The sequence below is a fragment of the Camelus ferus genome, chromosome 26 (genome assembly GCF_009834535.1).
Source record: "Camelus ferus isolate YT-003-E chromosome 26, BCGSAC_Cfer_1.0, whole genome shotgun sequence".
Classification (NCBI taxonomy): domain Eukaryota; kingdom Metazoa; phylum Chordata; class Mammalia; order Artiodactyla; family Camelidae; genus Camelus; species Camelus ferus.
This window is the reverse complement of record NC_045721.1, coordinates 18,293,711-18,308,675: the sequence shown is the minus strand read 5'-3', so window position 1 is coordinate 18,308,675 and position 14,965 is coordinate 18,293,711. Positions and strand designations below refer to the sequence as shown.

General features: G+C 41.0%; 1 protein-coding gene across 12 annotated transcripts in view; it reads left to right on the top strand.

Moving 5' to 3' along the window:
- STOX2 (storkhead box 2) overlaps window positions 1-7,395 on the top strand; it is a 175,586-nt gene extending 168,191 nt beyond the window's left edge. For 11 of the 12 annotated variants that reach the window (XM_032468550.1, XM_032468555.1, XM_032468554.1 and 8 more), the window contains one exon: window positions 919-7,395. In XM_032468550.1, coding sequence (XP_032324441.1) covers window positions 919-1,114 — 196 coding nt within the window. In that variant the 3' untranslated portion in view covers window positions 1,115-7,395. The remainder of the gene's footprint in view (window positions 1-918) is intronic. The other variant, XM_032468551.1, reaches the window with a different exon arrangement.
- The last annotated feature ends 7,570 nt before the right edge of the window (window positions 7,396-14,965 follow it).

Here is a 14,965-nt window from a genome sequence, read left to right as displayed (position 1 = left end):
CACTATGGATTCTTCAACCTCTGTGTAAGAAGCTCATAAGTTTCTTATTACCATTTTGAGGACCTTGAACATGAAACCCATTCAGCCCTCATCAGTCAGGCCAAATAATCTTATTCCTGCTTTTGCTCTACATATTTGACATGTTAAATGTTATAAATCTCTTAGAGCAATAAAATATTCAATTATTTCTAAATTAGAAAAATTAAAAATACTGAAGCCTTTAAATTACCTCTATTCTATAAGAACTCTTTAAAAAGTAAAGTTATTTCTACAGAAATGGGGGGAGGGAGGAAATCATTGTAAATGGGTGAAATCAAAGATTCTTTATCTGAAAATAGAATGTCAACTAAAGTATTATAAATTTGAACAGAGATATGAAAAGTTTTGAAAGAATTTTATTCCCATCAGTGCAGCAAATTGGCTGTGGCATGCTTGAAGTCCACCACCAAAGTCAAAAATCTGCTAATCAAGAAGGAAAACAGAATTATTAGGGTAAAATTATTGAATTTATTCAGGAGCAGTTAGATCAATGACTTTCTAGCCTGAAATGAAATCATCACCTACGTATATTTACGAAGACTATTCTTTTTTTAAAAATGATTGTGATAACCATCTATCGCATCAAATTTTGAAGGCATTTCCTTGAATGTGAAAGGAAAGGGAAGACACTTCAAGTGCACTTAGCTGTGTAGCAACCCTTTGTTCAGTATGCTGCTGTTACGTGTCTTGTGAAAACTTCTGGAGCTCAAGTTGGAGGAGCACATGTGAATAATCAGTATGAGATGGTCCATACGTGACATTGTGAACCCACAGAGGAAATCCATTAACTCCATCATTTGCTCTTCCTCTGGGGCTCAATAGATAATTGTTTATGTTCAAAGCAAAACAAAACAAAATGAAACCTTTTTACTCTTTTAGCACTCGGGAGAGCCTGGCTTCCAACACATCAAGCATCGTTGAAAGTAACCGTCGTCAGAACCCTGCCTGGAGCCCAGCCCACGGTGGAGCTGGCCCGGCCTTCAATTTCCGAGCAAGTACGGACCCCCCCACAAGTGAAGCTGAGAAGTTACAGAAACCTTCCAGCTGCTTGCAAGCTTCTGTTACTAGTGTGTGATAGTCGTTCTGCCTCAGATCTCCTGTCTCGTTCGATACAGCCAAGTTTACGACACTGGGACTGATGTTTACATCTTCGGGAAGACAAGCATCTCAACCACAGTTTTTGTGTTGAACTTAAACTGTGCTGCTAAGTAGGCTAGGGCAAAAACAACAACAGAAAAATCTTTATTTCAGAGTATCGCTTTTCACGTTTATGGCTCTGTAGCAACAAGAATAGCAGTAGGGGTGATATGTATACTTTTGCTTCACTAATTGTAACTGAGCACACATAGGAAAGTCTAGACACTGTATGTGTGATATGCATTTTCGATGTCATACAATTGCCAAGTCCGTTTGAAAATGCCACAGATGCGTGTTGCTCCCAGTCTGTGGCCACATGGTGCCACAGAACTGATCCTTAACACTTCCAAAAACAAACAAAAAAACAAAGCCACCACAAAATGTCAAATGTGAGGGTCCACCCTGAGGGAATTCTATGCCAAACTGACGAGAAGGGACCCCCAGCCCTTTGTGTGTGAACCGTTCAGGCACCTGTCATTCTGCACTGTGAGTTTTCATGACACGATTTTGTAGGAGCCCGTGGAAGTGTATCAGAAGGGGTCGTGATCCAAATCCTGGGAGTGTTTGTTGTCAGGATTTTGTTTTTTAAGTGTCACAGATGCTTGTCTGAATTTTTTTTAACCTTCCGTAATCACAAACAGGAATATAGGCCTTTGAATCTGAAATGGACAAAGGAAGGACACCCCCCCCCCCAGCCCCAGCTTGGCTGGGGCACAGCACTCAGTGATGGGAGAGGTAATGCGATGTTTAAAATGTGTCAATCAAATATTAAAGGAAGATCATTTCCTCCTTGTGATACTTACGATAATCTATCTTACTATCATAGATAACGATAATTAGTTTGTTTAAAAGCAAAATGTTCTTTGTGATACAAATGAAGACTATGGCCTGGGACGTTATTCTTTCTAATGGAAGGACATAAATCTATTTTATGTAGTTTTAAATAGAATGCCTAAATTAGGCTATGGGAGATAATTTTTAGTGGTTATAGGAAAGAGCAAATTTAGGGAGAGTTGAACTTCAGGCCTTTTATTCCTGGGAAGATATCTATAGAGAAAACTTTAAAATAATTTTTGATTAGAAATACACATGTGCCCATGTAATTAACAACAGAATGTGATCATTCTGCAAGTGTAGTGTAATCCTAACTTGTACGCCCCTAAAATTTATCAGAATAACAATTATGCATACATGAACTATGCCAGAGTAATGTTTACAAATACTTTGTAACCAGTTTCAGGAGGCATTTTTAGGCAGATGTATAGTTTTTAGCCCAGCTTACTTCAAAATGGTTTGTTAACATTTTGCTTCGGTTTCCGATGTCATGTTGAATACAAAGAAGTTTCTCAGCAGCAAAGGGATTATGAATAATCAAGATTCAGCCTGCTAGGAAAGAGAGATTTCAAAGTTCCCATGTCCTATTTTATGAGAATGATGGAATAAATCTGTAGCTGATGGAAAATTATTCACCAAAGGGTTACATGCAACACAAGTAAACGGTCTGACAAGAAGTTTTATTTATTTAGTTCAGTGGCATGTGATGTTTGGAGCCATAAAACAGAAAATAAAGATCCAAAAATAAATCTAAAATATTTTCACCTCAGATTTCAGGAATTGGCATAAAATTTGTAAACCACTTCTGCTTTGGTATTAGGTTGAATCACTAGCAGTCTGTTTCAAGAGTGGTGCCATGTACACAGTGGGACTGAGTCTTGAAACATTTGGGCAGTCCCTCATACTTCTTCAGCTGTTTGGAAGTTTTGTTGGGTCAAATAGGACTCGTCAAGTTTAGGAAAGATTCCTTTTCTGTGCTCGTAGTGAAACGTAAGCCCATTTCTTGGTTAACTCTCACATCACTAAAATGCTTAAGCAGTTGGCTTTCCATCTCATGCCGGATTTCCTCCAAGGCATGCCCTGATTGCTCAGAAACGCACTGTCTCATTGCTTTACTGTGTCCAGAAGGAATGATCATGTATCTGTTTCTTTGGAGAGTTGTATACCATAGAGTTACTAAATTTTTCCATGTAAATTTTTTTTCCCCAAAATCTGCCCTCACGTAGGCGTCATTCTAGAATTCATAAATATTTTAACCATCAAAACAATACATCAGCCTCTAGTCAACCCTCCTCAAGCAGCCATTATAATAATCAAATACTGTGTGAACAGGAAAGGAAAGCATTACCTTTAAGAGAAGCTTTAAAATAGGAACCTATCAATATTTCACAAGATGTAGGTTTACAGAAGACGCTATTCGAATAAAATGTGTAAGCTCTTTGCCTGATGCTATGGGATACATGATTTAAAGAAAAAAGAAAACGAAACAAAACTCCCTTAGACCAGCAGCCGTTAGCATAGAAACGATGGACTTTAAAGAGGGTATGATGTAAGCAGACGTTCCAAGTAGAGATACGCCCGTCGGAATCGAATCGGGATTGTTGAATGGGGGACAAGAGGGGGCAGGAAGCACATGACGCATATGACCCAAGATGGTCCGCAGTGATGTCCTCAGTGACCAAACCCTTGGGCCCGCTCCAGGCTTTGCCAGCACCCTTTTCCTCCAGTGAGGCGACAGCTCTGTGTCCCGCGGCTGCTCCTCTAGACTTCACTTCGAATTTATCGACTGAAAGGTTTACAGAACTGAATCTGGTTGAATCTCGGTGTAGCGTTCAACTTTAAAGGGTCAACACATCTGTCGGCATTTTGCACACTTATGTATTATTATGATACAGCATATTACTTTATGGTAATTTTTTTTTTGACATAGAACTACCTCCATAAATTTGATGAAGCGGCAGCAGTGCATTCAAGTGTATTGTTCAGAAGAGCCAAGTTGAAAAACTTGCTGACACGTTAGGCCGTGGTGTTGTCTGTGTGTCAGTGATTGCCTGTGTGGACTCGTGACTGTCCCATCGCCATGGTTTGCTTTTACGGCATTATTTCACTCTCAGACGTCAACCTGTCTCTCCTCTTCCAGCCCCCGCAAAGCACCCTTGACTTTGTGATGAATGAGAGGAAGTTTCGATTTCCTGGCTTCCCCGCCCCCACCCTGTTCCTGCTAAGAGTTCTCTCTGGCAAAGAGTCAATTGGTAAACATAATTTAGCCAGCTATTTACTCCTATACAAATCTGATTGGAAGTCCAGGTTTTCGGTCACAAGACACACGAGAAATTTGGACTGCCAACTTTGAAGCATTTGAGCCCTCTCTGCCTTCTCATTTGCATGCAACCATATTGAGCCCAGGCATCATTTGAATTCAAAGAGCTGTGCCATGCATTCACAACTTCTGTTCCATAATTTTGGACTTCATTTTATATATTTTGCACATCTCAGGGGATCTTCATGAGCATATGAAAAGGGGTGGGGGTGCCGTCAAATAGAGAAAACAAATAGAAAAGCTAAAAGAGGACTAGCTGGATAAAAATAACAAATGATTGCTTCTCTGACGTGAAGTTCGAGTTCAGGAGGCATAAATTAAAAGTTAATCTGGAGGAACAACGATCTTAACACCAGCTGTTCCCAAATCTCCCTTTTTCACCACCCAACCAGCATTTCTAAAAAATAAATTTAAATTATATTATAGTCACCGTGGGGAGAAAAAAAACCTGTTCAGTGATAACGAAAGCTTTTTTTTTTTGAGGTTGGCACAGCTTTGTAAAATTCTACCCAGGATGAACCACTTATCACCACAAAGTGTACTTGAAAATAAAGTTTTTAAACTTAAATTACAAGCATATTGCTCACAATACAATAGGGATCATATTTTGGAAACTCACCATGTGTATAACACGGGCAGTATTTGGAGCTTGATTAAAAACCAACAACAACCTGTGATGACTTCGTAAATTTGTTTTGGGATCTCAAAGTGCTTCCAAAGCATTTGGATTCATGATTAACAAAACAGGTCATATTTGTAAAACCCATACTTGAAATGAAGAAGGAAGGAGTGACATAAGATTACCCAGAAACACAGCGGCAGCTACCAGTGGTCTATTTTCTATGTTTGATAGACCATCACGAGAAATCACGAAATACAATGCCCTTTTTCTGATGTGTGCTAATAAAGTCAAAGAAAACGAATACAACTTGACACCTTTGTCCATTTTCATTCAAAAAGTTCAGGGTGTTGGGTATTTTACAAAATCCACCCAAATGCCATTGCGGTCCGAGGTCCATCTGGACATACACCCTTGTTTACAGTTTCATATCGGGCTTCTCTAAATCCTGTGCTCAAATACCGTCTTTCAGGAACATGACTGCTCCCGGCAGTGGAAGGTGCTGAAACAGAAATTTTCATTAAAAACTTTAGCAAGTACTCTTCACTGTGCTGCTTAGCACAACAGGAATTCAGTACAATATAATATTGAGCCCTCCTTGGAAGAATCTAGATTTCCCAGGGAAGCTGATCTAGTTCTAAGTGTTTTTTCCTCGAATTAGGAGATGAAAGATCCTGGATGGGGACCTTGTCCGTTATCACAGGCCAGTCACAGACCCAGTTAGCAGCACGCTGTCAGGCGACAGTGGACCCCAGCAGAAGGGATCCCTTCTCCCTCCTCGTCACCAGCCCCAGCCCCTCCTACCCACACTCTTCTGTCCGTGAGCAGATTTCTGCACACGCTTAGGGCTTGAGGAAGCTAGAACACAGGAAAGATGAATGCAAAAGCCATGGGAAATATTGCTTTGCTCTGGGTTAGTAAAATATGGGCAGGAAAGAGATAACCATCAGTCTGATCCTTGCCAAGTAAGACAAAAGAATCAGCTGTCACTCCGTCAGCTCTCCCAGAAGGTTTTACTAGTATTAAGGATACATCCAATATTTTCCCATAGATTTTTATTTAGGATACATTTCATAAATTATATCTATGAGAGAATTCGTCATTAGATTTCCTGGTGTGTGGGAAATAGACATTGGCCTCTCCCTGATGGAGTTAATCTCGTCATCTTTTGCGGCAGCATCCCAGAGAGGGATTCCCCAGCGATTGCTCTGCCAACACAGAATCCTGTGTTTTTACAGTTGTTCTAGGACTTACAGTTGCTGATTTGCAAGGTTCAGAATTCTGCAAGGCTCAAGGGGATCTAAACCTTCTTCTGATGGTTGTATATTATCAGTTCCAGGGCTTTCTTTGCTTGTTGCTGGCTTCAGATGTGAACACACACACACACACACACACACACACACACACACACACACACACACACCCTGCTAACAAGGGAAGGGATGTTCCCCAGGTGAGGCAGCGATGACTCTGGAAGCCAATGTAAGGCTGGAAGCTTGGTTGGTCCACAGACAGCTGCCTCCCTTTCTGTCAAAAGGCTGGTTTTGGCATGCCTGTTCCCTTGCACCCACCAAAAAGAGATACCAGATCTGAGATCTGAGGTTTCCTCCAACACGAATCCTCTGCAGTTCCAGGAAGTTCACCTTGCAGTACACACAGCTCCTCGCCTGCCTTTCCTCCCAGGTCCCGCCTCCCTGCCTCCTCCCCATTCCCCAACTTAGATCCCCGTGCACCGCCGTGGTTTCCACATTGGAAGGGCAAAGCCGTGTGTGGTATTGTGCACACAGGATGGGTTAGGACCAGTGCTGCCCTAGAGTCACCTTCATGTAAGTTACTGACAGCTGCAAATTAAGGTCCTTAGAGTAGCTGACATAGGTACAACTTCCTAGAAGAGAATTAAATTCCAGCGTTCAGTTTAAAGGGATCGTAATTCTGCAGGTATCTTTCTCTGAGTGACTGAATGTGACTATTGCATTAGGGTAAATGAATTAAGAAGTGCAAGTGGGATTTACTGTATGTTAGAAAGGAGTTTTGCAGCCAAGACTGCCTTGAATAAAATGTGTTTGCACTGAAAAAAAAATTTTAAATTACTTGGTCTCTGGTTGCTGTAAAGGTCATCCAAGATGGATGTTCTGTTTATATTGTATAGTATTTCATATGAAATAATTACAGTTCATGAAATGTCTTCCCTAATGTTACTGATTTATAACAGCACATTTGTAACATGGTTTTTATCGTGTCAGTGTACCATATTGTAAATGATGATTACTTGTCATGCTTAGTATAATAACTTAAAAGAAAAAAAAAGCACAGGGATTTTTGTAAGTCTATATTTGAAAGTCCCTCCATATGGTAATATTGTGTTCATGTTGTTTATGTAGTGTTGTGTGAAATATCCATTTTGGATTGTGTTACTTTTTAAGATATTAAATAACATTTGGTTATATGTCTAAGTGGATTTTCTTGGGGGGGACTTGAGAGAAAGTACCTTACTTGAGACCGCCTTATTTCTCTCCTCAATTAATAAGACTTCATAACAAATTTCTATTACACAGTCTTGGTGATTAGTGGTTTTGAATTAAAACAACTAAAAATGGAAATTTCTGATCAACATCTTTTTCCAGGAATGTTGAAAAAGAAATCCCATCTTTAGCTAGCTATTCAAATTTAAAATAGAATAAGGTTTCCAGATGCATACAATTAAGTTTTCTAAATGAAATACAAAGTAATATTGTCGGGGTGGTTTTTTTTTTCTTTTTCTTTCTTTCTTTTTTTTTTTTGGTGCTTTCTTTTGTTATCACTCGTATCAGAGCATCCATCCCCAGATAAACGCGAGCCTTTCCCCAGTGCACGCTCACAGGCTAGGCATGTATTCCAGCGAGGCCCTTGCACAAGTGCGGAATGTCTCCGTGTCTGGTTGCCTTCAGCGTCCTTCATACGTTCTTCTGACTCTCCTCAGTGGTGGCAGATCGTTGTCCTGGGAGATTAGACCTCATTTTTTCAAGCCGGAAGTGATCTGCTGTCAAGCAAATGATTAAGCTGGGAAATGGCATTATTAGTCATAAACAATTTGGAGCCGTGAAGTTGAGCCTGATGTTCGTGTGAAGGCAATACCCAAAGCAGGCTTCCCAGGACTGTTTTGAACAATGACAAGGCCATTTGAGGAAGTGTGGAAAACCCAAGGGGACTGCTTTGAAGGACAAGTCTTATTTTACTTGTATAAGTTTGTCTCTCTAGATTTGAAAACAGTCTCAGTACAGACACTGCATTTTTCAAGCATGGAGTTGAGAAGGACAAGAATTCTGGAAGAAAATTGTGAGTTTTACTCTGAGACCAAAGGCCTCTGTGCTGGAGGGAAGGTAATTGTATGTTCCTTCCAGAAACATCTGGTCAGCTGGACACGTGGAGGAAATGTGGTCACTCACTCCAAAGATGGAAGGCAGGACTTGGGCTCCTTTGAGAGAATGGTCACAGTTCGTAAAAGTCTTTTCTTTCCAAAGGAAATAGTATGGTTTTGACTTATTTTTAAGTGTGTAGAGTGGTGGGGGGTTTTTTTTTTTGACTCCATAAAGAAAATCCAAGCAGAGTACTTGATACTTGCCATCTACTCTGTTACAGCTGTGAAATTGAGAGCTACTGCATCATAAAAAGAAGTTATTCACCTGACTTTAATAATTTGTTTAACTGCAAAATCGTATCCCTATTTTGGGAATACTTGGATTTAGTGATATTCCCCCTCTTGGGGCTCAGTGGCTCCAGACTTTCCCTGTAAAGCAAATAGCTAATCATCTAACACATGGAAGGAGGGGGTGTGATGAATGTTCACCCAGCACGACACACAGCACAGGAACTTCAAGAAAAATCAAGGCACCTGCACTCAAGCGAGGTGGGGTAGGGTTTTTGGTGAATCTTCTAGAAAACATCAAGTTAGGAGTATGGTGTTGAGAGGGAGAGGGAGATGCCATGTGTTAGATCAGAGATGTTAGTTTGGAATTCAAAGGGCAGAGTAGCTGAACTGCTGTTGCTCAGTGAAGAGCAAATCCTCTCTTCCAAAGGCAGATCTGCAGCTCCAGTGGAGTGAACGTGCCAGCCAGGGCTTGTCTGGGTGACCGTGTAGATGGGTGACTTATGGCCCCCAGCATCCATCCCAGGCCACCTTTCTTCATGTCCCCCTTGTTTCTCCCCTTTGGTTGTAAAGTTCAGGGCATCGTTTTTCTTTTCTATTACCTCAGGCTTATTTCACTTTATTATTCTTTTCTCGGCATAAAACCAAAAATTTTTGTTTTAATGCTTTCTCATCTATTAATATTTGGACTAATTTCTGATCTCATATATATATTATAATAATGTGGCATATAATATATGATTTATATTAACATATAGTATATTGATATAAATAATATAATACATTGTATATATTGTATACACGCTGTATATCTTGTATATTATATACAGTAAAATGGGGAAATGTCATGCTTGTGGAAGAGATTCAAGAATGAGATTGTAAATGCTAGGACCATTGAGATGTTATTGTATATTATATACAATAGTACATAAGTTATATGCATAGTAATTATGTATATAACTACAATTGATTACTAGTACTTTAAATTTCATATTTATAGTGCCTTACCTCCCTTGTACACACAAGCCACCATCTTCCCTCAGTCTTGTTTCCACTCACTTTTGCACTAAGAATCTTTTGTTCTCCAGCACTTGAATAAAAGTTTACCACCAGCTGATTCATCAAAGGCCTGAGAAATCACCAACTTTCAAAGATATAGATAGATAGGTAGGTAAATAGATATATAGATGATTAGATGGATGGATAGATAGACAATTAAATGGATGGATAGGTAGGTAGGTAGATAGACAATTGGATGGATGGATAGATGGATGGACAGATAATTGGATGGAGGGATGGATAGGTAGGTAGGTAGATAGACAATTGGATGGGTGGGTGGATGGATAGACAGATGATTAAGTAGATACACAGATCAACATTGCATTAGACCAAAGATCTCTGTATTTTTATAGTATATAAGTCACTGTGAAACAAAAGGAGATGTCATGCAGAAAGATACAGTGTGACTCCATTTTAATGATGTACTGAGACTTTGTTACCTTGGGAAATTATTTTTGAACCCTCTTGTATCTATGCGTCAAGCCAGCATCTGCCATTCTTTACTATAGCCTATGTTGTGGGGAAAAAAATTTCCCCCTGAAAGGCACCTCCTTTAACATCAATAACATCTCAATGGTCCTAGCATTTACAATCTCATTCTTGAATCTCTTCCGCAAACACGACATTTCCCCATTTGCCGTCCCATCAGGTGGCAGAGGTAGCAGTGGGTCTGTCGTACACAGTGCAGTTTCACGTTGCTTGTCGTCGTTGACAGGACTTGTGGCAGATTAGCAAATCTTAAATGGATTGGAAAAGACAAGGTGTTTTTTTTTTTCTCTCTTTCTTCCCTTCATATGTTTTTGATGGCCATTCATGGGATCTGTGTCGAATGTCAAAGGATCAATACTCAGACTGGGAAGGTTGCAGGATTCTCAGGGATGGAGAGATGACCTTGGAAATAGAAGATGCCATTTCCAGTTATTTCCCTTTCGTGTCTCCTGCCTTTAAAGGGGGTCTAATTAGATGGATTGGGGGCTCCATCCGGCCCTAAAGAAGTCAGGCAAACAGGCACAATAGAGGTTATCTTTTACAGTTGACTTTTGTTCTAGCCAATTGATAGAGCTACCAATACTCGGAGAGACTTTCCTAAAGTTATCAGCAGTCGGAATATTTTGTAGATAGATTATTGAGAGCAAAGCACTTCCATGGCATTTTTAAAACGAACATTTGATTACAGTTTTAGAATTATAGAATTACTGTGACGGTAGTACACACTTTCTGTTCCCCCTTCCCAGTTTCCTCTATTGTGAACATCTTAGTTTGGTACATTGGTCATAATTAATGAACCGATACTGATACACCATTGACGAAAGCAATACTTGATCCAGATTTCTGCAGCTTGTCCCTACGGTCATTTTTCTGTTCGAGGAGCCTGTCTGGGACATCACATTATATTCAATCATTGTGTCGCCTTCGTTTCTTCTAGTCTGAGGGAGTTTTCTTAGATTTTGGTTTTGATGACCTTGACGGTTTTGAAGAGGACTGGTCAGGAATTTTGTACCATGTCCCTCAATTTGGGTATGCCTTCTGCTTTTCTGATGACTAGGCTGGTGTTAGCCGGTATGGGGAGGTAACGTGTAGTTCGTGTCGTGTACCACAAGTGTGTTACCAACACCACCGCTCACCACTGCTGCTGTTAACCTTAATCACCTAGCATAAAGTGATCCGAGGTTTCCTCACTGCGGAGTTGCTCTTTTTCTTTGTTTCCGTAATTTCTTCTTTGGAAGAAGGTCAACTAAGCACAACTGACACTTGAGTGAGGAGTCATGCTCCATCTCTTTATGGGCGGAGCATCTAAATAGATTATTTAAAATCCTGCACAGATTTGTCTCTTCTTCCCCATTTATTTATACAATAATTTTTCCCCATCCGTATATGCTCACAGATACTTATTTTATGTTTTGAGTTGCAGTCCATTACTGCCTTATATGTTATTCCTCAATTTTTCCAACTTTTGCTATTTGCTCCTTCAGTGGGCTCCTGTATCCCTTTGACGAACCCCCCTTGATGTGGTTGTTTGTTTGTTTGTGAGCATGTCCTAACTTTCTGGCACTATAGGATGCTCTAGGCTCGCTTTGTGTATCCTACCCCAGTCGCAGAATCAGTCACTTCTCCAAGGAGCCCTAGTCTCTTTTACTGAAGGAGGGTATTAGAAGCCAAGATCTAGGTGGCAGCTACGGCCACCACCGGTACTGGAGAGCCATGATTTCTAAGCCCCCTCTGCTTATAGAGTGAGGAGGTAGGTGTGTGTGTGTATGTATGTCTCTAAATAATGCCATATGTAACATCGTGTCTCCGGTAAGCTAAACGTGAGTTCATACTGATGTATCCGGCTCTAACCCATTCTTCCATAAATCATTCTAGCTTCTGCCCTTGCTTATCTGTAACCTCCTCCTCCAGCAGTGAGAATCCTGGCTCCCACTATCTGCCGTCCGTTTACTTAGTTGTTGATTATAGTGCATATATGGTGGTTCATCCATTGCGTTTTGTAAACCTGATTAGATAAGTATGGATAAACATGGAAGTGAAAAAAATGGAACGTTTTCTCACCTTATCCTAAGTATGTGGCTTACTTAATGTGACAGCACTAAAAAGACCATAAACTTCTTAATGAGCTTACTTGGTCCCAGTGAGATTGCACTGAAGAATTTTAAGGTTCTGAGGGCAAAGGGACGTGAATAATGTTATTTAATGTGCCTCTTTCCTTACGTCACACTGTCAGTTCTTGGAGAGAAGGCATTATGTGGACTTAATATCAATATCCAATGTTTGATAAGACTCTACTTTCTTCTCCCCATTTCCAGCCTCTGCATCTCTAAATTTTAGTCATATTCCAAGGTCCAGATCAAATGCCTTCTCTTTCCCAAGGGCTTGTCTGAACAGCCCTTCCCCTTTTCGTGTCCTGAAAAAAAATATGGCCTCTTTCTCGATCTCAAAGTACAACGTTTATCATTTCCAACCCTGTTCCCAGTTTTTGTCTCAGAGTCAGGACCGCAGACTCCTGCAAGACCATGACCTCAGCTAAACAATGTGCGCCCCTTCTATGCTATTTACAGGATTTCCTGGCGGGGGGCGGGGCGGGGGACCTCCTCTTGTGGTTGTGTCTCAGTGGCCCTGTGAGCTTTGAAGCCTTCGGTGGGCTGGGCTGTGCGAGGGACGGGCTCGGTGAGAGCCTTCACGCAGGGTGTCAACAACCTGGGCGCCTTGCCCGCGTCTGCTCCTCACCTCCGGAGGCTTCTGGAGATGCACTGACCGGTGCTCCTGCGGCTTTGCCTCAGCGCGAACGTCTTCCCTGTTACAAAAGAACACCAGTGACTAGGGCAGGGCTTTGGAAATGTCAAAAAGTTGTGCAAAGATGAAAAGCCGAATGGGAAGCTTTAGTCCCTTCTTGCAAGTGCACTCGTGCGTGCGTGCGTGCGTGCGTGTGTGTGTGCAGCAAAACGTGGGAGAGGAGTTGAAGGGGGGGGGAGGGTAAGAAGCCCTTGAATGAGATTCTGCCTGGCGTGCGAAAGGGGCGAACGTCACCCCTGGAGCGTGGGGAGCCCCTCTGCGGGGGAGCAGGCTGTGCGCTTGGCGGGGCTGCGGGGGGGGGGGGTGGCTCTTCCCCAGAGTGGTGGGAGTAATTATGACCGTGGTCACAGTATGTTTCCTTTTAACCATATCTGAAATCTAAGGACAGCTGACTGTTGTTTATGCAAACGTTCCACAAAAGTATAACAAAAAAAAATCTACTTTCTCTCAGTTTGAGGGGCTTTCTCCTGTATCGTAGCCCGTGTTTTTCTGTTTCATGTCATTTCTTCCCCCAACCTCTGGCTCCTTCTCTTGTTGCATCTGTGAGATTTTGACTACAGCTAATTTTTCATGGAAATGTGCTCATTTCTCTCCCCTCCACCCCGTCACACACTTTTCAAACAAGCCCTTGATTTTGACTTCTTGATGGCCTTTGTCGTAACTGCCTGCAACAGTGTCCCCAGATGTGACTAACTCATTTTGTAGCGGTGACTCTTTTCAAAGCCTAACCAGGGACTTCTAACAAAGAACTTGCTATTCCTCACAAATACTCAAATTAGGTTTAAAAAAAAAAATTAAGCCCTGCTCTGGGTTGACTTAATACCAAATTCCCCCAAAGCCCTAGTTCACCTGCAGTGTTGGGGGTTGGTATATTCAGCAAGAGTGTTGGAACCAGGTTATTCTCCACGGCACCAGGGTTCAGAAATGGTGATGTATGTCCTGCCCTGGGGTGTGGTTGTGGGTCAGGGTGAACTCAGTGACCACCCAGTCTGGTTCCCTCTGGGAGATGGTGCAGGTAACTTGAAAAGAGTCTTCTAAATCGACTCTTCTCGAAAGTCTTGCCTCTGAAAAGATACCTCTTAATTTTAGTTTTCTGTATATTCCATTTTTTCTACAATAAGCCTATGTTATTTGAAAGTCAGAACACTGTTTATGAAAACATAAAATGTTTAAGAATACAATAACAGGAGAAAGGTCATAGATGGTGACTTAGGTGCATCCTGTGTTTTAACCCTTCCTGCTCAGTGAATCCTTTCCTTTCCCACAGCACTTTCTGGCCACTTCACCTCTGATGGGGACTAAACTCTGACACTTGCAGATTTCTCTTGAGTATAAAAAAAACCTTCTTAATTTTTCAAGTTGCAGATCTATGTGCTTCCTGCTTTCCAGAGCAAAAACAAGTCTCCTGGTCTCAATAAAATGCAATCCAGAATTTCTTCAAATGAGGTAGGATTAAGACAAAAAAAAAAAAAAAAACAAAATCCAGGATTAAAGGTAAGGTTTGTTTCTTCTTTTAGGGGCAGAGGAGAAGCCATCATGTAGGGAAGATAAATGAATCATTCAGAGCCAGTGTAAGCTGGTGCTTGATTCATTCTCCTTAGTCATTACGTTTGTAATTAAACTTTCTTCCCAAATGATTTGTTACAACGAACTCATTTGCCCTCAGAATCGAAGCGAGAATCCTCAGATACTTCCTACTGTACATGGAAATCTGGTGCTTGTCAATGCATGTGGCACTTAATCTGTTCTTACTGTAATTTGTAAGAAATATACCTCAGTCATAGACTTTAAAAAGGATCACCTCCCAAAAGGTAGCTTTAATAAATGGATGCATTTTTTAAATTTAGGGCCCTATAGTTGTAGTCTAGGTTTTTCTAAAGCTGATAAATAAATGGAGTTTAAATGGCTTTCTTCCATCTATTGAGATGTAATTGACATCCAGCACTGTATAAGTTTAAGGTGGACAGCATAATGATTTCCCTTACATACATCATGAAATGATTACCACAATAAGTTTAGTGAACATTTGTCATCTCATATA